This window comes from Varanus komodoensis, unplaced genomic scaffold (genome assembly GCF_004798865.1).
Source record: "Varanus komodoensis strain SLA01 unplaced genomic scaffold, ASM479886v1 scaffold2, whole genome shotgun sequence".
Lineage (NCBI taxonomy): Eukaryota > Metazoa > Chordata > Lepidosauria > Squamata > Varanidae > Varanus > Varanus komodoensis.
Genome location: NW_025335568.1, coordinates 62,480 through 83,559, shown reverse-complemented (window position 1 = coordinate 83,559; position 21,080 = coordinate 62,480). Strand labels below are relative to the sequence as shown.

General features: G+C 56.1%; 1 protein-coding gene across 1 annotated transcript in view; it reads right to left on the bottom strand.

Annotated features, from left to right (window-relative positions):
• Positions 1 to 2,701: 2,701 nt before the first annotated feature.
• LOC123022579 (maestro heat-like repeat family member 5) overlaps positions 2,702 to 21,080 on the bottom strand; it is a 65,042-nt gene continuing 46,663 nt past the window's right edge. The window contains exons 22-34 of the mRNA XM_044428414.1: positions 19,908 to 20,045; positions 19,101 to 19,218; positions 18,812 to 18,955; positions 17,211 to 17,387; positions 15,804 to 15,959; positions 13,600 to 13,722; positions 11,280 to 11,382; positions 8,438 to 8,512; positions 6,116 to 6,209; positions 5,763 to 5,793; positions 4,778 to 4,799; positions 4,493 to 4,642; positions 2,702 to 3,111 (exon numbers count right to left, since the gene is read on the bottom strand). Coding sequence (XP_044284349.1) covers positions 2,702 to 3,111; positions 4,493 to 4,642; positions 4,778 to 4,799; positions 5,763 to 5,793; positions 6,116 to 6,209; positions 8,438 to 8,512; positions 11,280 to 11,382; positions 13,600 to 13,722; positions 15,804 to 15,959; positions 17,211 to 17,387; positions 18,812 to 18,955; positions 19,101 to 19,218; positions 19,908 to 20,045 — 1,741 coding nt within the window. The remainder of the gene's footprint in view (positions 3,112 to 4,492; positions 4,643 to 4,777; positions 4,800 to 5,762; positions 5,794 to 6,115; positions 6,210 to 8,437; positions 8,513 to 11,279; positions 11,383 to 13,599; positions 13,723 to 15,803; positions 15,960 to 17,210; positions 17,388 to 18,811; positions 18,956 to 19,100; positions 19,219 to 19,907; positions 20,046 to 21,080) is intronic.

Below are 21,080 nucleotides of genomic sequence, written 5' to 3'. Positions count from 1 at the left end.
CAAAAGGGAGGTCTTGGAGGCACCAGCCTTAATGATACCGCTGATCCGCAAAGGCGCAGGAAAGCGTCGCCGTGGATGCAGAGAGGTGGCAAGAATGATTAGAAGTAAAAGGGACCTCCACAGGAAATGGACCCTGGGCCAGTGCACAGACAGGCATCCCAGGAGAGGCGGCTCAGTGCAGAAAGACTCTTCACAAGGCTACGGCTGATTATGAGCCAAGTCCTGCAAAGAATGTCAAGGGCAGCAAAAAGGCTTCTGCTCTTATGTCAACAGGAGGAGGAAGGGGAGACAGGCAGTGGGGCCATTTGAAAGAGAGGGAGGGGATCTGGTAACTGACGTAGCATTTCCTTTCTTGTTGCTTGTTACCTGTAGGTGCTTGGGGAGATTTTGCTGCCCAATAAGCCAGTCCACGTGGTGGCATCGGAACCTGACGGACGATCTGAGGCTGTGGCTGTGGCGGGTGTCGGAGGCAACCTTCACCTGGCAGAGCTGCACCGAGTCCTTTGACTATCCAGCGTGGGAACCGAGAGGTGGAGGTGGCAGCAGGCGCAGCAGCCGCGTGGAGCAGCCCCCAGCGCCCACAGATGACGCCTCCCCAGCGGCCCACAGCTCCCCTTTGAGTGTGGCACCAGCCATGCTGGGCCCTCTGCCAGTCCTGCTGTCTGCCTTCCCCGTGGCCCCTCTGCACGCGGTGTAGGGAAGAGGCCCCGCTGGGGCCTGGCCTGGATGGGCCAGCCTTTGTTGGCCCCGGATTTGCACAATAAAGCCTCTGGTGCTCAGAGAGGTGGCTGGTAGGTGCCAGGGAGGGGAAGGGACGTTGCGCCGGGGCCCTTAGCCAGACTGCCGGGCGCGGGTGCTTCTTCCCTCGTTGGTCGAGGAAGGGCATGAAGACCACGTCGGCCAAGTGTGGGGGTGGCAGTCTTATTTTCGTGGTGGAGGTGGAAGTAGCAGCGACTCTTGTCTGAGTGCCTTGCCTTGCTTCTGCCATGTTCATCGAGTCCTGACCTGGCGTGTGCCCAGCAGTCAGCTTCGAGAAGGAGCAGTTGGGTCCCAAGTGCATGCTGGGCGCAAGCTTGTGCCATGCGCTTTCGTCCACTGATTTTTTCTTGTGGAGGAATCGGGAAGAACATCAGCTTCCGAGCCACCTCAGGGACACTTCTGCAGACAGCCTGCCCCCTAAAGTGTTGATGGACACGGCTTTTTTCTGCCCAGCAGGAGGGACTGCGCCTCGTTGAGACCAGTTGTGCCCTAGAGTGTTGCGGCCGATTCTGCTTTCACGGCAGCATGATGTTCTTGGGTGGGGCATGATTTGTGGGAGTGAAGCTGCGCCCCCTAAAAAGGCGCAGGGATAGGAAATGGATTTAGGGGTGCTTGCTGGCCGTGGTACCAGCATGGAGATGACAGGCGTGCCAGTTTCTGGGGCCAAGCAGAGGGTACTGGTTGCCACACGCGGAAGGGGCGACCCTGGGGCACCACTTGGGGTACCAGTGTCTGCTTCCTGCAGTAGGAAGGAGGTGCGGCGCTTTGAGCTCAGTGGCAGAGGCTGCCTCTGTGCAGGACGAGTGAGGCAGGAGCTGGGCAGAGCTGGGAACAAGGGTCGGCTCTGCACGTGACGGCAGGAGTGCAGCGGCAGGGAGACGGCGCCGGCCGAGGAATTTCGAGGTGCTTCGTGGTGGCAGCAGCCTCGGCCTCCTGCACTCGGACCCAGGCTGCCTGCAAGGACGAGGGGCCGCTGGAGTTTTCCTGGGCTCAGGAATCCCAGGAAAGGTTTCCAGCTGCCCAGTTCACGCCGAGGCCTTGTTCCAGTCAAAGCCTGGACTGCAGCTCGTGCTGGGCGCACCCCTCAGCCATTAGGGCTGGCGGCTCTGCTGAAGCACGTGAGCTTTTGCTTCATGAGGGATTTCTCCAAGACCTCTGACTGTGAAGGAGGAAGCTGCCCTGGGTGGAGGGTCTCTGCCCAGAGTCCATCAGTGGGCGGGCTCTTTGATGGCCCCCAGGCAACGTCTCCCAGGGCAGCTGCCTCTCAAGTGGGTGTGCGACTCTCTGGGCACCAGCGTGGTTTTACTTGCTGTGAAGTGAGGTTTCTTCTAATGGAGAAACGGTGAGTGCTGGTAGACAGTTTTACACATAATTTTATTTACTTTTAATTGGATCCTACCTTGGTCTAACTGAACCCTCAAACAGCTGGCAGGGCAACGCTGAGATCACAGTTTCAGCTGTGTCAGAAGCCCAGAGGTGGCTGGGCATGTGGCTCCTGGGAGCGTGGCCTGGCAGCGCTGCGGGGGTCTGCGCAGCCGCAAGACAAGGTGTCACGTGCCGGTGGGCTTGGGTCCGGCCCCTGCTGCTCTGGGTCTGGGTGGCTACTTGCTGCATGTGCTCCTTGGGAACAACAGAGGCGCCCTTCTGATTTGGTGCTCTCATCTGAATGCTTCGAGTGGGCCCTTTGAAGCTGCAGCTTGGCGAAACCTGCCTTCTGCCAGCTGGCTGCTGCTAGGTGTCTGGGAGCAAGTGGACCCCTCAGCCCTGCTCCTTAGGCAAGTGTGTGGGGTCTCCCCGAGAATCGCCCGCTGGACTGAGGCCTGATCTTGCCCGTGTACGCGCTTGTTTTTGGGCCACCAGCAGAGGGAGTGGAAATGTGCGGGTGGAATCTTTCTCCTTCCAGAAGTGCTCTTGCAGAGTGAGGCTTTGGCAATGCAGATTTTCACGGCAGGGGCCCTGCAGCAAGGAGGCTGCAGCTGCTGGGGTGGCTGGCACACATCCAGGAGGCCTTCCCTTGCCGCCTGCGGTGCTGCGCATGCTGCATAGGCTGGCCACCTGTCACCGAGGATTCCACCGGGGAAACGCACTGCGTGAGGCAGCCATGCAGAGTTTTGTTGACGGGGGCAGTGGCTGCCCCGGCCAGTGAACTGACGGCTGAGCTCTTGTGGGACAGCTCCAGCCGCTTTCCAAGGTAGCAGGATGTTGGTTCATGGAAACGTGCAGGGACGGGCCGGTGGATAGCAGAGCACAGTGGAGTGGCCTCGGGCAGCAAGGATCTCGTTGCAGTGCCTGGTGGAGGTCGATCGTGGCGTGTGCTAGCGGATGTGTGGAGGTGCTGGTAGATGTACTTCGCTTGAGAGGATATATTAGTCCATTAGAGAGCAACACGGGTACCAGGGCAGGAGGCCGGTCTTGGGTCCCACACCTTCCAGAGATGCAGCAGCCATGGCATCTTCAGCCGAGCCACTGCCCTTGGGGGTCCTCGGAAGGTGGAGCTGGTATCTGCTGGAGATAATTTCCAGGTGTGCTACTGATGAGCAGCCCTGAAAACATTGCAAGAAGTTGATCACAGGTGGCACAGGTTGGCCGCAGCAGAAGGTCCCCTGCCTGTTGGCTCCAGCTTGCAGAGGCAAGGCTGCCCTCGTGTCATGCTTGCTGGAGCAACAACAGGCCCCCGGCCTTGCAGGCACTCTGCTCTGGGACAGCCCTTCCGGATTGAACAAGTGTGGCTGAACTCTCGGATCGGAGCACTTCCTTTTGGCACTTGAGCCCCTTGAGGGACTTGGCCTGGAAGGTGAAGCCTGAGGCACTCCTCTCCTCTCGGTCGCGGTTCGAGCAGCCCCAGCCTGAGGCGGCACCCAGTCCTTGTCCCCAGCCCTCCCGCCAAAGCCAGCCTTCTCCAGGACTTGCCCCGTTTGGGGGTCCGTTCCTGCCTTGCTCTCCCCCATCCCTCCCTGCCCCTCTGAGGCTGCCTTTGGTCGTGCTCCGTGGTCAGGCCTCATTCTGCCAAGGGACCTGGGCTGTTCTACACCAGAGTATTCGGCAGTCCTGAGACATGCACTGGTGCATTTCCAAAGCTATTTTGGGCAACAGGTTGGCACTGCAGGAGGACGTTCAAAGCTCCCAGACTCCCGCAAGGGGAAATACCATGGCCCATCCCACCATGAAAGGTCGTCTCCCTAATTGCACTTGCTTCAAGTGCCTGCCCACCCCTGCGTTCCTTCTGCTGCCGAGCAGGTGAGCGGCACCTGAGAGACCGTGTGGCCCTCGGTGCTCACGGCCTCTGTTTGCAGTCTTGGCGCGCCTAAGCAGGCTGAGGCTTTCCCAGGGAAGTACCTTTGTGGCTGGTTGTCCACCTGGCTCAGGTGGCTACCGGGCCACTGAGGACTGTGTTTTCTTCCACTGTTTGTGTCGGGTGGCGCTTGAGCCAAATGTTCCCTGTCTCTTTTGCAGGAGTCACTGGGCTGCCTTCCTGCAACAGGCCAAAGCAGACAGCCCCTTCCTCAAGTCTTCCCCCCTCTGCTTCCTCCATCTTTGCCTTGCTTCTGGCAGGCTGGACTTGGAGCTGCCCGGCTGGTACTCAGAGACAAGGGGTGCCTTGTGGCCCGAGGGGAGCAGGGAGCCCTCCGAGTTTCTCCCAGCCCACCTGCGGAGAGCTGGGGACTTTCCGCATTGCCACTGCAGGCTCCCCGGCCCAGGGACCCGGGAGTACCCAGGCACTGCCACCCTGTACCTCGCTGGCTGAAGGGCCGCCTGGTGCGCCTGGCGCTCCGCATGTCCAGGAAGTCGCTCCCGTCCAGCCGGGGGGCGCCTTCTTGCAGTGGGAGCTCTGGCGGCAGCTCTGGGCTGGCTGCCCTGCTTTCATATTCACTGAATAGTTTACCTAGGCAGCATTGAAGGCGCAGGGTTAGCCTTCCGGACTCTTCCACTTTTATGGGTAGTGCATCCCAGCTCCCTCCCCAGGGCACCCCCACACTGCCAGTGCCAGCACCAGGTCGCTGGGTCTGGAACAAATGGCGCCCGCCTCTGCTGGTGGTGGCCTGGAAGGGCCTGTCCTCGAAAGACTCTACGTGGCCAGGAGGACACCCCCATTGGTAGCCGCCGCCCGGGTTGGCTGCAGGCTAATGCAGAACGCCAGTGGGTATGAACGTTCCCTATCCCTGCTTGGGAGGATCCGGGGAGGGGGGAGGACGAGAAATCGGGCGGGGGGGGCACAAGCCCCAGGTACTTCAGGGGAGCTTCTTTACATATGCCCTAGAACAGACTGACCCCGTAGCACCACCTGTGTGGGAGGGGGGATTTCCACCCAGCTTCTTTTTAGTCCCCAGTGCTTTGACAGGTCAAAGGTCAAAATCCAGCTCAACCCCATTTTTTAAAGGAAAGATGCTCCCTCCGTTCCTATGGGCCAGAATTTCTGGAAGCCGCTTCCCAAAGCAGCTGCATCCTTGCCTGTTGCGTGCTTGAAGGAAGCAAGGCAGGGACCCAGGTGCCCTCATGCCCAAAGAGGCCTTTGGGACCCTCTGGCAGTGGGCACCTGCCTGCTACGGGCCTGCACGCCTCCGGGGGCTTGTCCGAGAGGGTGCCTGACCCTGCCCTGCCCTGCCCGGTGGTTGGTGGCAGTGCTGCTCAGTGGGCGCAGAGGCATTCTGACAGGTGGCCACGGGAGACATTTGGTGGTGCCCTGGCCCACCTTTCGGTGCCTCTCCTGCCAGGTGCGACTTGCAGTAGCTTTGGCTGTGCCTGCCCTGCCACATTTGGCATGCGGAAGCCACGGAGAAGTGAGCTTGATTGGCGGCGGGGGCTCCCTTGGTGGGCCTTTCGGGACACGTCCCAAGCGCAGCGTAGGAGCTGGCCACCCTGCTCCACGCTGCTTTTGCCGTCCGAGCAGCTTGTGGTGGCAGCGAGCCATGGGAGGGGGAGGGGGAGGCAGGAGTGCCCCTCCGTGCAGGCAGGGCTCCTTGTGGAGGGGCAGCGTGAGGCTCACCGAGGCCGCTGTCAGGCGCCTGCGGATCCTGCTCGCCAGCTCCAGCCAGCCTGCGGCGGAAACAGAGACCCCATCAGCTCCCTTAGTGGTGACATCTGGGTTGCGTGGAGCCGCCTCGGTTCCAGGCGCCTTCCGTGCTCTTCCGTGGGGCCCTCGCCAGCCCCTCCCACACCTGCCTTGTGCTGCCCTGCTGCCCGGCTCTGCTGGAGCCTGGCCACATGTCCTCGTGGCCTTGCCCAGGGCCCTCCACCGCTGTGGCCGGCCCCTGCCAGGCTCGAGCCCCAGGGTGCTGCCATGTGCCCCTTCGGGTTCAGCAGAGCACCCTCCGCCTCTTTGCTAGCTCCCCTGGCGCCGCACGGCCTGGACGCTCACCTTCGTTTCACAGACAGTTTCTGCAGAACCACCCGGTACGTCTTTGCGAAGTGCGTCAGGCTGGAATCTTGACTTGACTCCATCTCCTGGAAGACTGGGGGAAAGCCGTGGGGCAGGTCATGCAGGCGCTGCTGGGGCCTGGAAGGCCTGATCAGCTCAGCCCCATGGATGTCGCCTGCGTGCTGCAGGTCGCACCAAACACACCTTCCAGGCTTGCCCATGCAGAACTCGCAGGCGGTCAGCCTCACGCCCCACGCGGCACACGCTCCGTCCTGGGGCTTGCGACAGCTTCGGGGCATGTGCTGGGGGCGAGGTTCAGGGAAAGAGCCGCCCGCGTCTACCGGAGAGCTGCCCTGGACTGGCATGAGGGAGCCCGGAGCTGTGTCCACCCACCTTCGCCACAGGTGCCTTCACGCAGAGAGCCAGAGCGAGGCCACGTAGCCGAGGCTTGTGTTTCTGTGCCTTCCAGCCCTCTGATCTGCAGGCGCAAGGCAACTGGCATGCGCACTGGGGCGCGCGCTGTACTCGCCCAAGAAGTATACCAGCTATCAAGCCACACTCAGAGTTATGCTCTTGTCGTCCAGTGCAGGAAACAGCACGGGGCAGGATATTATGATGATGATGATGATGATGATGATGATGATGATGATGATGATTATTATTATTAACATTTCTATGCCGCTCCTTGCCGAAGCCTCGGGGCGGCTTACAACACAATAAAATACAATACAATACAAAAATAACAATATAAAATTAAAATTAATAATATAAAATAAATAAGAAATATAAACGATATAAAAGAAGTTATAAAAGAAAAGTTATAAAAGAAGAGAAGAGAAAAGAAGTCGCCCTGGCCAGATAAATAAGTAAATATTGTTAACAATTAAAATGACGTTTAAATAAAAAGGTCTTCACCTGGCGCTGAAAAACAACGACGGCGCCAGGCGGATCTCTCTGGGGAGCATATTCCATAGATTGGGCGCCACTGCAGAGAAAGCCCTCCTCCGAGTACCTACCCTCCTAATTTCTTTCACGGAGGGTTCCCGGAGAAGGGCCTCTCCTGCAGATCTCAAGGGGCGGTTGAGCATATATGGAAGTAAGCGCTCCTTCAGGTAACCAGGTCCAAAGCCTTTTAGGGCTTTATAGGTCATAACCAACACCTTGAATTGGGCCCGGACTTCAATGGGAAGCCAGTGAAGCTGTCGGAGGACTGGAGTCATGTGAACATAACACCCCGTCCCCGTCAGCAACCTGGCAGCTCTATTTTGAACCAATTCAAGCATCCGGACCGTCTTCAAGGGAAGCCCCACGTAAAGCACGTTACAGAAGTCAAGGCGGGAAGTCACCAGCACGTGTGTCACCGTCGCCAGGCAGTCATACTCCAGGTAGGGGCGCAGCTGATTAATCAGCCGAAGCTGAAGGAAAGCGCTCCTCGCCACTGCTGTCACCTGAGCTTCCAATGAAAGCTTAGGAGTACTCCTAAGCTGCAGACCTTATCCCTAAGAGGGAGTGCAACCCCATTCAGGACCAGGTCAAATCCACCCTCTCCGAAGCCCGATCCTCCAACCAACAGGACCTCCGTCTTGTCTGGATTGAGCTTCAGTGCTGGTCATTCCAAAATTGTTGGAATGTCACCAGGAAATACCATTATGGAGGAGCCTTCATGGTAGCAGCACCCACCCTGTGCGGGAGATTCCCTTGTGCAGTTCAAAAGGCAGGGAATTTGGCATCTTTCAAATGTCTCTAGAAAGCGCACTTGCTTACCTGGCTTTACCTGGTTTATTGTTATTCTGATGGTATTTTTAACATTTTACTTTAAATATTTATAGGAAAATAATTTGGGTTCTAAAAGTGCTTAGCAGCAGCAGAATGCTGGAGCCGCCTTGCCAGATCAGACCCAGGCCCCCCAGTCCAGCGCTCCACTCGGCGGCCCACAGGCTCCCCTGGGCAGAACATGCCTGCGACAGCACCCCTCCGCCTAGTCCCCCCCGGAAACGAGCAACCAGGCTCCCCAGCCTCCCTCCCCAGAGGCACACAGCCGCGGATGGGGCGCTCCTGCTCCGGGGAGGCCAAGCGGGGCAGAGGACGCCAAGTGCTCTCCCAGCCCTGCCGCTGGCTTTGGCCGCCTCCGTCCGCGGAGCAACCGGCCTAGCGCAGCCTTGCCTTTGCCCTAGCAGGACACGTGCAAAGACTGAGCAGCCCGCTCTGTGCTTTCCCCCCTCTCTCTGCCTCCGAAGCCCTCAGTGTGCAACAGGGAAGACCACCCTCTCCTTGGGGCTGGCACACCTGTCACTCTTCAAAGGAAGGCGGGTCACCCCTTACCTTTATTCAGGTAGAAAATGTCCTCCTGCTCAAGGTATTTTGATAGCTCAGAGCTGTAATAGTTGAGTGTGTGACCTATGCAAAAATGAAGAATTTCACACTTTCAGCTGGGCACCTGCCCACACTGAGAACTAAAGGCTCAGGTGCTCATTCAAGTAGACAACAGAATTGTAAGAGCAGAGCCATCCCACAAATGCCGAAAGGAAGCCGCAGCCTGGAAAGTGCAAGAGCTGAGCAGGGCTGGCACACACAGGGCATTTGAGAGAGCTGTCATAGGCCCACCACAAGTCGGAGACGGCGGCACGCAAAAACACATCAAATCAACATTAATTAAATCATCACTGACACATGGATCATCGCAACACGGGGCGTGTGAATCACGCATTTGACAAGGCCCTGGCGGCTATGAGGGGGCAGGAGGAGACCTGCTGGGGACTGGGGTGCACAGCTCGTCCTGAGTGCTGCCCAGCGTGCCTGCCTGGCTGGGACACTTACTCTGCAGCAGCTGCTGATGTGCCTGCCCGAAATGCAAACCCGAAATGACACGATGACACTCCCACAAGAGGTCTCCTGTCCTGCCCCACTGCCCGTTCTTCCAGACTTTTGTGCCTGAATGTTCTAGCTCGGTGGTGGTGGACGAATGGCATGCAGAGCCCTCTGTCGGCACGCGAGCCCAGTCGCCCCAGCATCGCCCCATCAGCTGAACAGTGGATTATGCGCACAGAGGGGCCATGCGCATGCTCAGAAAGGAGTAGTGGCGCCAGGCGATGAGGTCACAAGACATGACTCAGCTGCAAACCATCCGAGCTTTCGCATGGCTGGTCAGAGCGCTGCCAAGGATATATATTTCATTGCACTGGCTGTGAGTTGTTTTTTCACAACTAAAAGTGTGGTATTCAGATTAGATTGCAGTGTTGGCATTTTGCGATACATAAGTGGGTTTTTGGGAGCAGTTTGGGCACTCAGTCTTGAAAAGGCTCACCATCACTGGGTTAGGGTTGGAAAAACTAGGTGTTCTGGTATGATTTTGAGGGTTGGAATGTGTTTAGAATGGGCAGAAATGATGAGCAGTGCAGAAAAAGCTACTCAAGGAAGGCCTTTTCCAAATCGCCCTCTTTACAATGAAACTTTCTCCCTCTATTAGGGGTTAGGGGTATGCACCAGGGTAGGGTTAGGGTTAGAAAAACGAGGTGTCCTGGCATGGTTTTGATGGTTGGAATGTGTTTAGAATGGGCAGAAAGGATGAGCAGTGCAGAAAAAGCTACTCAAGGAAGGCTTTTTCCAAATTGCCATTTTCAACGGAACTTTCGCCCTATATCAGGGTTAGGGGAGTGCACCAGGGCAGAGTTAGGCCAGTGGTGGTCAACCTATGGCATGTGTGCCACAATGGATATGCAGAGCCCCATCTGTTGGCACGTGAGCCAAGTCGCCCCAGCATCGCCCCAGCAGCCAAGCATCGCATAACAGCAGGCACAGGGGCAATTCACATGCTTAGAAAGGAGTAGCGGCAGCAGGCGATGACTTCAAGCGCCACTACTCATTAGCCGCGACTTCTCCAAGCTCTCACATGGCCAGTCAGTGCTCTGCCACAGAATAGGGTTAGGGTTATGGTTAGGGCTGTGATGCTGTGAGGTGTTTTTTCTAAACTAAAACCTCAGTTTTCAGGTTTTATTGCAGTGTTGGCACTTTGTGATACATAAGTGGGTTTTGGGTTGCAGTTTGGGGACTTGGTCTCTAAAAGGTTCGCCATCACTGTTCTAGCCTCATGAGCGGTTGCCACTCAAGGTATTGATGTTGCAGAGTTTTATAGATGATCCACTTGTGATCCTCCCATGTTTTCCCACCACGTCTGTATTTTCTCTTACCCAACAAAATTGGCTAAGGAGAGAAAGATAACAAGGCGTCCCAGTCAGCACTGACAGCTGTGCCCTGTCCTGGAGCTCTCTCAGATTCTCCACGGATGCAGCTTCCCAGCAGCTCCGCTTCCCGGGCTTCCCTGAGAGCCCGCCAGCCCCCACAGGACTGGCATGGCATCCACAGCTAATTTCCCCCGCAGCACAACTGCAGGGCAGTGGCAGGCGTGGCAGCCGTGGGGCCCCGCACGGCTGGCCTCACATTTTGTCTGTTTATGAATGCATACACTGTTTTACATTTCGAAAGAATTCCTGAGCAGCGAATGGTGAAAATTGCAGTAATGCAAGAATGGGAAGGGGCAAAAAGATGGGGAAGTCAGTGTGTCCCACAAGCCCTTGCAGCGCAGAGCGAGGGTCTCTGGCGCGCCACCTACGAAGAGTCTGCTCGGCAGCCGTTGAGCTCTGTGCCCGTGGCAGCCACAGCAGCTGCCCGCCACGCAGGGCTCCGGTGGCGGAATTGCCCGGAGACGGGCCTGTGCGGCCAGCACAAGGGGGAAGGAGCCTCGGGGGTCAGCCACGTCCCGCGTGGGAACAGCACCGCAACAGCGACTCTGCTACTCGGTGGCTGCCCACATCAGAGTGAGTTGAAACGGGACCAGAAGGAAATGACTACGTTTCACAGTTCCGGTTTTGGTACTGAAAATTTTCCCCAGCAGAAAGCTGCTCCACTTTGAAATGCTTTGAAATAGCACTTTTTATTTCTGTTGCCTCCAGATTAGTTAAATGAACTGGTGTATGTGACAGACAATTATATGGATAATGGCCAAGGTCTGCTGAATATTCATGCATCCAGGAACTCTGGAGAACACTTGATATTGGAAGGAGGGCTGTGGGGCGGAGGATGGATAGGGTCAGCTCTGCTTCCGCGGGGCCAAGAGACAATTCCCCAGGAGGCAGTTCCCCACTGGGCTACGTTTCTCCCAGCTTACCGATGAATCGTGCTGCTGTGTGCCTCATTTCCACCTGGGGGTGATGGAGGCACCCCAGTGCCTGGGAGATGAAGATGTGTATACTGTCCTGGTTGTTCCTCATCTGCAGAGAAAGAAAAGGCAAGTGGGTGCGTCACACGCCCCTCTGATTCCTGTTTGGGAACGGGCTGTTCCTACAGCTGAGTAGAGCACTTGCCGAGCACAGCTGGGCTGCCCTGTTCATCAAGCTGGCTGGGATTTCGCAGGCTGCAAAGGCCTTTCCTGGGCTCAGCTGTGCCACAGACCCAGATGAGCCCGGCATCGAGTTACAGGACTGTGGACTTTAGGAAGAGTCTCGGGTTCGGGTTCGAGCTAGAACAGCAAATGGCCTCTGTAGGCAGAGTCTCAGGTATGAGCAGCACATGGCCTCTTGTTGGGCAGTTTTGACATTTGATAGAGTGATGTCGTTGTTGTTGTTGTTCTTGTTGCTACATTGGTATGCTGTCCCAAAACCCATAGGGCTCTCTGGGTGGCTTACAATAGAACAAGAAAATACATATTCCATACAGATACAATAAGATATTCAAGCAGTGCAATCAAGCAATGCAATATTTAACAGCAACTCAAAATCAAAACAAAACTTAGTACAATAAAATAATACCTAATATCAGTAGTGCATAATACAATAATACATAATATGATACATAATATCAATAATAATAATAAGCACAGCTATAAACCCCCCACACATGAAGCCCAATTAGGCATCAGTACAGTTGGCTAAAGGAGCAGAGCTGCAGGTCCCGTGTGGGTTGCACCCTGGCCCAGCAGGGCACCCCAAATGGCCTGCGGGAGAAGGGGGCTGGCCTCTGAGGCCCCCCCAGGAGGTGCACCCAGTGCAGCTCTGCTCTGCTCGGAGGGTCTCTCCCTCGCCTCCTCGCCAGCGCTGCGGTTTCTCCCACAAACAGCAGTGCCAGCTGAGGTCGAGCTGGAGGAGTGCAGGCAGCCCCGTGCCGGTCCGCCACGTTCTCTGGCCCCTGGTGCTGGGCCGGGGCCCGCCTTTGCCTCAGTGAGCGCTTGCGGAGGAGGTGACCCTCGCGCTCCAAGCCTGGATTGGCCTGTGGAGTCACGGGGCGTTCAGCAGTCCGTGGAAGGCCTGGTCTGACCGAGACGGGCGTTTGGGCGCCCCTGTGTTCTGGGGTGCTGCTTCACAGAGCACATTCTGGCGGGCCGGGCAGCGCGTTGGGCCACATGCACGCAGAGGGACCCTGCGGGAGATCACCTTTTGCCACTGCGAGTGCCAGAGTGGAACGTGGCCGGGTCGGCCCTTTCCTCATTCTGAGCCCCCATGCACTCCCCCTCCCCTTCCACCAGAAAGGCCGGTTCCTTCTGCCAAGGGTGTGATCGCAGTGGCACATGGGCCTGGATCCAGTCCTCCCTATGCCCCAAACAGAGGTGTTGTGGCACTGTTACCCATGACTTGCACCCGGACTAGGCATTTAGCTTGCAGGAGCCACTGGGGCCTGGACTTCTTCCTACTGGACTGGGGTAGGAGGTGTATGTACGTATGTATGTATGATTTATTTAAGGTTTTTATTTAATTTAAGGTTCAATTAGCAAAAGCTCTCAGAATGGTGTACAGAAAGAGTTCCTGAAGGCAGAATAGAAAGATGCTCATTGTGGGCAAGAACAAGTCCCTTTGTTTTATGGAATCTGCTGTCGTATGATATTTGTGGCCACTAGCTTGGATGACTTGAAAGGGGACATAAAAACCTGTGGAGGGAAGGGCCCACCAGCAGCCCCTTCCTCACGAGGGCTTGCTGGCACCTGCAGGCGCCAGTCAACGGGGGCGGGGTGGAAGCAGGCCCTCGCCTGCCTCGGGGCACCTGCGTGGCTGCAAAGGCAGCAGGGTGTGGGGCTGGCGGGGCCGCTTTCCTTTGGCCTGATCCTGTTTCAGGGTTCCTGTGAGGTGTCTGTGAGCCGTACAGACAGCATGGAGCCCCTTCAGTTCTCTGTAGCCTAATCCACAACGTTAATATACACAAATGTGTTATATATTGGCTAGTAGCAAGTTTCTCGGCTACATTTTATGCAAAAAGTTTTGCCTCTTCAAAAGCAAGCTTGCTCTGTGGGTGAGTGCTGGGCTCACTTGGTAACGTTGGGCTAATCACGCATTCTCAGCCTTACCTACTCTACAGGGTTGTTGTGAGGATAAAATGGAGTGGCAGATTGCTGTGCAAGGTGCCTTGGATTCCTCACAAAAGGAGAAAAGGGCTGGATATAATACAGTGCAGCAACGACGACGGCAAAAGCCTTGACTGCTAGGAAATGCGCCACTGACCAAGTACTTCCACACGTTTACCAGGCAGCTCCAGAGGTCATCCCAGGCCATGCTGCGGAACATCAGCTTCAGGTGAGCCCATCCGAGGAAGATGCCGCAGTGCAGCAGCGTCAACTTGCACCTCTGTAGCCAAAGAGAAAACCCGCGGAGAGAGTCCTTGGAGGTCGAATAAGTAAGTAAATGCAGACCTGCCACCCTGTAAGGTTTATGGATCCAAAGAGGTGCTTCTGGCGGAGGCGGCCCAGGAGGGCCCTCCTGCCCCAACCAGTCAGACGCCTTGTCCACAGCTCCATCACACTTGCCTGGAGCCTGCCCAGATTTAGCTGTCCCAATGGGACGGCCTGACCCCCTTTTCTTTCCCCTCCAAACCTTCCTCGTGGAGCTACATAGGAGCAGAGCGAGTCAGAAGGGGCCTCCTGGGCCATCCTGTCTGACTCACGGCTCCTGCTGGCTCCACTTGTGACGGCCCATGCTGCTTGGAAAACCATGCTGGACCCCCCAGACTCCCCTTCCCTGCCCCAGTCCTAGCCTGGGCAGCCCTCTGGGGCAGCCTGCCCTGCGGCTCCCTGAAGCGGGGGGGGGGGGGGGCCGCTTGTTTGTCAGGATAACTCGCATCAGTTCACACAGGAGTTGGACATGCCACAAGTGTGTAGGCGGAGTCCCTTTTTGCATAACAAATGGATGATTTTGTGGTGAGTTGTGGTGAGTAATGCATAGGAACTTTCTAGTGAACATTTGACTAACAAGTTTGTTAACCTATTTTGTGACTGCAATAATTATGTCAAAATAAGCCCATTATTAAATAGAAAGCATGGAGGACTGCATACTTGTAGTCTGAGTAAGGCTTTTTTCATCTTTCCTCTCCCTTTTCCATTTTTTTCTTAGGTAATTATTAAATTACAGCATTAAAAGAGCAGTTTAATAGCTATAAATAAATATGAGCAATAAATTCCCTTTGATTAAGGGAAGAATGTTTTAATGGGAAAAATAGTTTTGAAAAGCCACATGCCATCAGGATGGCTTATATGCAATGTGCAGCAAAAGAGAATTGAAGTTGACCAAAGATTCAGAAGAATTCCAGTGTAAAATTGGCACACGATTGCTGGCAATCGCGTGAGCAACCGACCGTAAGGGAGACTTAGTGACTAAGGGATATTGTTGTCGTATGATTTTTTCAAACAATAATGGCTTTTTTACCATATGGCTTTTCACAAGGGAGTCTTGTAGCTAATGGGGTGGGCTGAAAATCTAATGCATAAATAAATGCTGCAGTTTTGCTAATGCCAATAATTATTTAGCTCATGCAGTTTGGGTTGTAGTTTTATCCAAATGTTATTATACACCTTGAATATGCTATGTAATAAGGTGTAGCTTATTACAGGTTCGTAAGGCATTCTTGTTATTTATCTGTTACTTATCTTTATATATTCTTATTACAAAGTTATAGTTACGTTTTATTCTTTTCATCTAGTGGTGAATGTAGTGGAATGAGTGGCAGTTTTACATATATAAACACAAGATGAACCGATTCTATTCACATGTCTTTATAGAATTTAATGTATACAGTACTATAAAAGTTATGAAGGTAATTGCATTAATGCATTTGCTGAAGAAAGGGCTTTAGGATTACGAGGAACATGCCAGCATCTTTTTAATTCCGCTGCCTCTGCATGCTTTGGAGCCACACCAGCAAACTGAGTGGTGCGCTGAGTTGGAGACACTGACTGAAACACTAAATGGCCACATTTGGCTATGTTTGCTCCTCTGCTGCCCCTGCAGAAGCGTATTTCTGGAACAGGTAGGGCAATCGTGTTTTTCAGCGGCACGTGGGACTTCTGGTTTGTCCCTCTTTGCTTCCCGTTTTGCACTTGTGCCTTGTCCTCTCACTTGCCTATCTGCTCAATTTAGGCAAGACGGAGGTGTGTGTGTGTGTGGGGGGGCTTTGGGGGCTAGGAGCCCTGCAGGCCTGCTGGGCTCTCACGGTGGCATTTGCCACAAGGGAGAGCAGGGCGGGGGCTGGGAGGCCAACACAGAGCAGTGGCATCTGCCCCGTGCCAATTGACTGCAGAGTGTGGGACCCCCCTGCCCCGTGGGAGGGCTGGCCCTGGAGCAAGGGCATTAGAGCTGGGCCACAGACCCCCCCCCCCCCGCATATGCACTGTGGAGAGGGCTTGGCTCTGCTCCGTGCGGACAGCTAGACTTGCCATGGCGACCGTGCCGTCTCGGTCCTTCAGGTGCAGCAGCAAAGAGAGCAGGCTGTATACGACTTCCTTCTTCAGGAGGCTCTTGTCAGCATCTCTCGTTCTCATCACCAGCTGCCCAAACAACATGATGGCCATTGCGCGAACGTCAGCCCTTTCCTAGGAATGACATACCAAGGAGCACACCTGAAGCCCAGGAGAGGGGACTGCAGGGGAGGCTGGTCTGCTGTGCAGAGCCAAGCCCTCTTGGGGTCGCTTTACTTGGACGTGGCCAAACGGCCTGGCCAGAATGGCAGGTGCTTCACCTGCCTGTGTATGTCAGTGTCTGTGGTAAGAGAAGCTATGCCTCTTCTACAAGATGTTGAACAGAAATTAAATCAATTTTGCTAAATTTAGAATTTGACAACATTTCAACATTTAAATCTTGAACTTTCTCAAATTCCCTCCAGGGGACCAGAGAGCAGGGCCTTTGCAGCAGCAGCCTCCTGGTTGGGCAATAGTCTGCCCACAGGGCTGCCTGGGGCTGGCTCTGCTCCGCTTCTGGTGCCACCCAAAGCCTACGCTCTATGATGAGGCATCGGGCAGTTTCAAATAATGCATGGGGCGGAGGTTTCATCAGCCGTTTTAGCGGGCCCAGCACCTTTTCTCCTTGTCCTGGGAGTGTGCAGCTTCAGTGCTTGCAGTCAGATGGAGGAACAAAAGCTCGATTTCACCCCGACGACTGGCACTTTCCGTGGGTGATGCAAGGGATTTGGAAGGCGGTGTTGAGCCCAGCTACATGGCAAGGCCCACTGTCTTGAGGGTGCCAACCAGCTTCTAAGGCGTGAATCTCCTTTTACCGTTCAGGCCGGAGTCTCGCCAGCAACGGCCCTTTCTGGAAGGTGGAAGTCCAGTTGTGTCCAAGCACAGTGACTCGGCGCCCCCAGAGACCAGCTCTGCCCCCTGAGCTTGCCCATGCATTGGGCGGTCTTCCTCAGGCCCCACTCTTCCAGAGGCAGGAAGAGCCTTTTCAGTGGTGGCACCCTGGCTTTGGAAGGCTGACCTGGTCCAGCATCTGTATATTGCCACATGTAGAATGGGGACAGATCTCTGAAGACTGGTTCAGGGATTTTCCAAGTTTCTCAGGGGAAAATAAACTGGGAAAGGTCAGAAAAAATCCTCAAGTGTCTCTAAGGGCTTGGAAAACTGCCCCATTCTACCGTTAGCTTTCTCCCAAACGCTCCGCCCACTTCCTTTCCATCAGCAGTGGCGGTACAGAGGCAGCCGGGAAGAGGGTGCGATGGCCTCCAGCGGCTCCACCCTGAGGTGGAGGACCACGTGCTGGCTGGTGTGAAAACTGGCACAGTGTCCCGAGTAGCCCGGGGTGACTTCGCATGACTTCTGCTGTGACTGCAAACATCCAAGACTTACATCCTCAAAGAACGAGCGAACATTCACAGCAAGGTCAACACAAAGGGGTCCGATTCTCTGGCCATCCATCTCATAGACTGTGGTCATGATGTCCCGCAGGCCTTCAAGGATGCTTCCTTCGTGTCCACTGAACACGGCATTGATCAGTGTTGGGAGCTGGTCTCGTAGCAGCTTGACCTGAACAAGTGAGAGGGAAATGTGGGGAAGTCCGGGGAGGGGGGCTGGGCCTCATCATCAGCTCCCAGCTGGAGAAGGTGGTGCAGCCCCACCCCACCCCGGGGAAGAAAACACCAGGAGGAAGGGACACGCCGGGTGACCCAGGGGGCATGCAAACATGTCCCTGTAGCTGGTGGATATCCCTGTAGCTTGCAGCTTTGCTACAGGGCAACCTCAGTCCGACAGGTTGTCCAGCCCAGATCTTCTTGAAAGATAACCCCAATTTCAATGCAGTTTTACAAACCATGTAGTTTAGAAGTCTTTGTTGTTTTTACTGTTTCCAAGGTTCTTACTTTAATTGTTTAATACTTTAATTGTTTAATTTACGGGAGGTGATTGAGGCCCCATCGGTGAGGGTGTTCAAGGATTGGCTGGACATGCACATGGTGGGCATGTCGTGAGCGGAGCTGGCTGGAGCCGGGGGTCAGACTGGATGGCCCGGGAGACCCCTTTTGACTTGCTCTGTTTCTCTGTTTGTGTAGTATTTTGGTGGCGTTTTAGGCAGTAAGATGCCTGTCAATGAAGCGGGAAGAAAGGGGGGCAGGAAAGGGGAGCCCTGGAGCGCTCTGTGCACCGTGAGCAACAGGTGGGCCACAGACTGAGCTGAAGGCCTGCTGGCGACCTGCTTGCAGCTTCCCCACCAGCACATATGCTTTGCATATATGATGAAATGATGATATTTCTAAATTTACATCCTTTATGCCTAAATTAGCATATGCAAATATCCAGCCTCTTGTTTTTCTTGATTCATAAATGGTTGCCCTACTTTTCTTCCATGGGAGAAGCAAAGCTCCAGGAGGGATGGGATGAGAGACCCATGAGGCTTCCGGTGACTAGAACCCGTCCCTTCTGCCACACGGCAGTTGCTTGTCGCTGCGCTGGGTTCGCGGGGAAGGCAGACTTGTGCTCCTGCTGCCTGGGGGTGCTGCACCAAGGGACTGATCTCTGGCATGCCCCCCTAAACAAACTGTGTGTGATCCGACTGGCAGGAAAAGTACGAAGACAAGTCATGAGTGGAGCCGGGGGTCAGACTAGATGGCCCGGGAGACCCCCTTCTCACTCTCTCTGTTTCTATGCTTCTAACTCCCCCCAACTCCTGGGGGCCCCCAATGGCTTTGGGGGAACCACTCTGCATTCCTAATCTCTAAATGGGGACTCTTCTCTGATTGTCTATTACTGCCACCAGAAGCTGCCAGTGGCTGGCTACCAGAGAGCGCAACATGCGCACTAAGCAGTGTGGCCTCAGGGGGCCACGCTCCCTCCTCCAGCCCTGGGGACTCAAGACCAACATGCTGAGCGCCACCTCCTCTGCCGCCCTCTCCCCCGAGGATCTGCCTCCCTCCCCCGCATGCTGTGCTCCTCCTCGTGACCCCTTTGGCATTTACCTTCTCTGGTTGAAAAACAAAACTGCAGAGCCCTTTTGCACAGAGATCTTTGATGACGGGATTGGAGGCTGCTGAGCCTTCTTCAAGATGGTCCTTGAGGCTGAACCTGTTCATCATCTTGACAGCAGATGGACTCTTGAGAAACTAAAGGGAGAGAAATGCAATGGAAGCCCACCAGGTAGCTGCTCTGCTTCCCAATGGTTCTGCTCTGGCCGGAAGGGGCAGCACTCCCATGGGAGGAGAACTGGGTGGGCTGCCTCCCAGGCCAGCCTGCTCTGGGCTCTCTCACCTCAATGACTAAAGCCAAGGCTGTCATCTTCTTCAGCTCATCCTCCCCGCTGTCAAGGATGAGAGCTGCCTCCCCAAAGATGCCGGGGATCTGTGGGCTCTCACACTCAGTCATGGCCCTGTGAGACAGAAGAGGGAGCCTGCAAGGGGAAGATGGGAGTGGGGGACCCACCCTCCACGCCAAGAACCTCCATGGCGGGCCTGATCAGCGCTCTCCGCCTGATTAAATGAAGAACGAGCCCCCCGAGGCCTGACGCTGCATGAGGTGGGGCTCCAGCAGCCAGAGCCTGGGGGCTGCACGGCTCGGCTCGGCTCGGCTCGGCTCTTCTTCATCCCTGAGCCTGTCAGCTCCGCACAGGCGGCAGGCGGCCAACAGCAGCAGCATGGCAGGAGCAGTGGCCCATCCAGAGGGCCCCCCGCCTCGGGGCTCTGTCCAGCACCGTGGGGTGGGAGGGGCAGGGGGCACACCGCTCGCCGATGCCTGGCCACACGCCGGTCGCATTGGGCGGGCGGGCCAGGCTCTGAGGGCAGAGGTGGCATGGTGCTCCGTGGCACACGGTGCCCCGCTGTTCCCGTGGAGCAGGGAGGTGCTCCACCGCTGCAGCCCCCGTGCAGAAGGTGCTTGACGGAGCAATGAGCGAGGGCAGAGCAAGGCACCTCTGGTGCCCGAGGGGATGGGGGGAGCAGCCAAGAGGGGGAGGCCTGTGTGGGGCAGGGCCAGCAAGCGAGGGGGTGGCGGAGGTGCAGCGTTGATCCTTGACCTCAGGTGCAGCAGGGGAGGGGGTGGAGCGTCGGCCGAGCCTCTTACCTTGCCAACAGGCGTGTGCCCTGTAAGAACCGCTGTGGGGTGCTCAGCACCAGCCACCCCTGCTGGAACTCGATGCAGGCGTACACCGCCCAGTCCCCCGCCACCGAGAACAGATGTTTCATGATCTCCACCGAGGTGCTATAAATGGAAACCAGAAGCTGGATCCAATGCAGGTGCCCCACTCTGCTCTCCCCTGCAGCGGATATGTGGGCCCAGGGCCGGGGTGGTCCCGCCCTGGCTCCAGGCTGAGGCATGGCTCCTGCTGCAGCCTCAGAGGAGAGGCTGTGCCTGGGCTTGTGCCCGGCCCGTGCTGGGCAGCGGAAGCAGGCGTGCCACTGAGAGCCCCCAGGAGGAGCCTGGCCTGGCTGTCCTCCCGGGGCCCGTCCCAGCAGGAGCGGAGCGGCCCGCACCTCCTCCCTCACGCCTGTGGCCCCCGTACCCTGAGCAGGTGCCCTGTGGCCACGAGCTCTACTTTGCCACAAGGCTGGGTGAGGCACAGGGAGCGGCTGCAGGGTGTGTGTGGGGGGGTGGGGGGGTGGATGTGAAGAACTCCGTGTCCAAGCGGTGCAAAGAGACTTGGCCCAGCCAAGTATGGGGAGGACGGAGAGTGTCTGGGGCTGCCTGCAGGTGGCTCCTGCAGGTGCCCCGATCAGCTTCCACTACACAAGTACCACTCAGCCCGTTCCTGGTCAGGAGCTGCACAGGTGCTGTCATCTTCAGGTGCAGCTGTCCCATTGTTTTCTCCCCACAGAACATCTGTTCTGGTGGGGAGGATGGGGCTGCTACACAAGGCTTATAGTCCCACACCTGGAAGCCCATTGCACCAACTCCTCCCACAAGATCTCATAGCAATCCCAAGTTCAGGCTGGATGTCGGGAAACGCTTCCTCCCTATCAGAGCAATACATCAGGGGAACCAGCTGCCTGGCGATCTGCAGGCAGATCTCAGCAGACCATTAGCAGAGGCTCCCCAGCCACAAGAGGCGCTACGTTCTGGCACAACCTGCCTCGGGAGCTGACAAGAATCCCTTGGCTGGGAATATCTAGGTGGAAGATGGAGGGCTGTCTGCCAGGGATGCTATACTTGCAGATTCTTGCACCGGGCAAAGGATTGGACTAGGACAGCTGCACAGAGCCTTCCAGTTTTGGTTCTAAGCACAGCCAACCTTCTCTT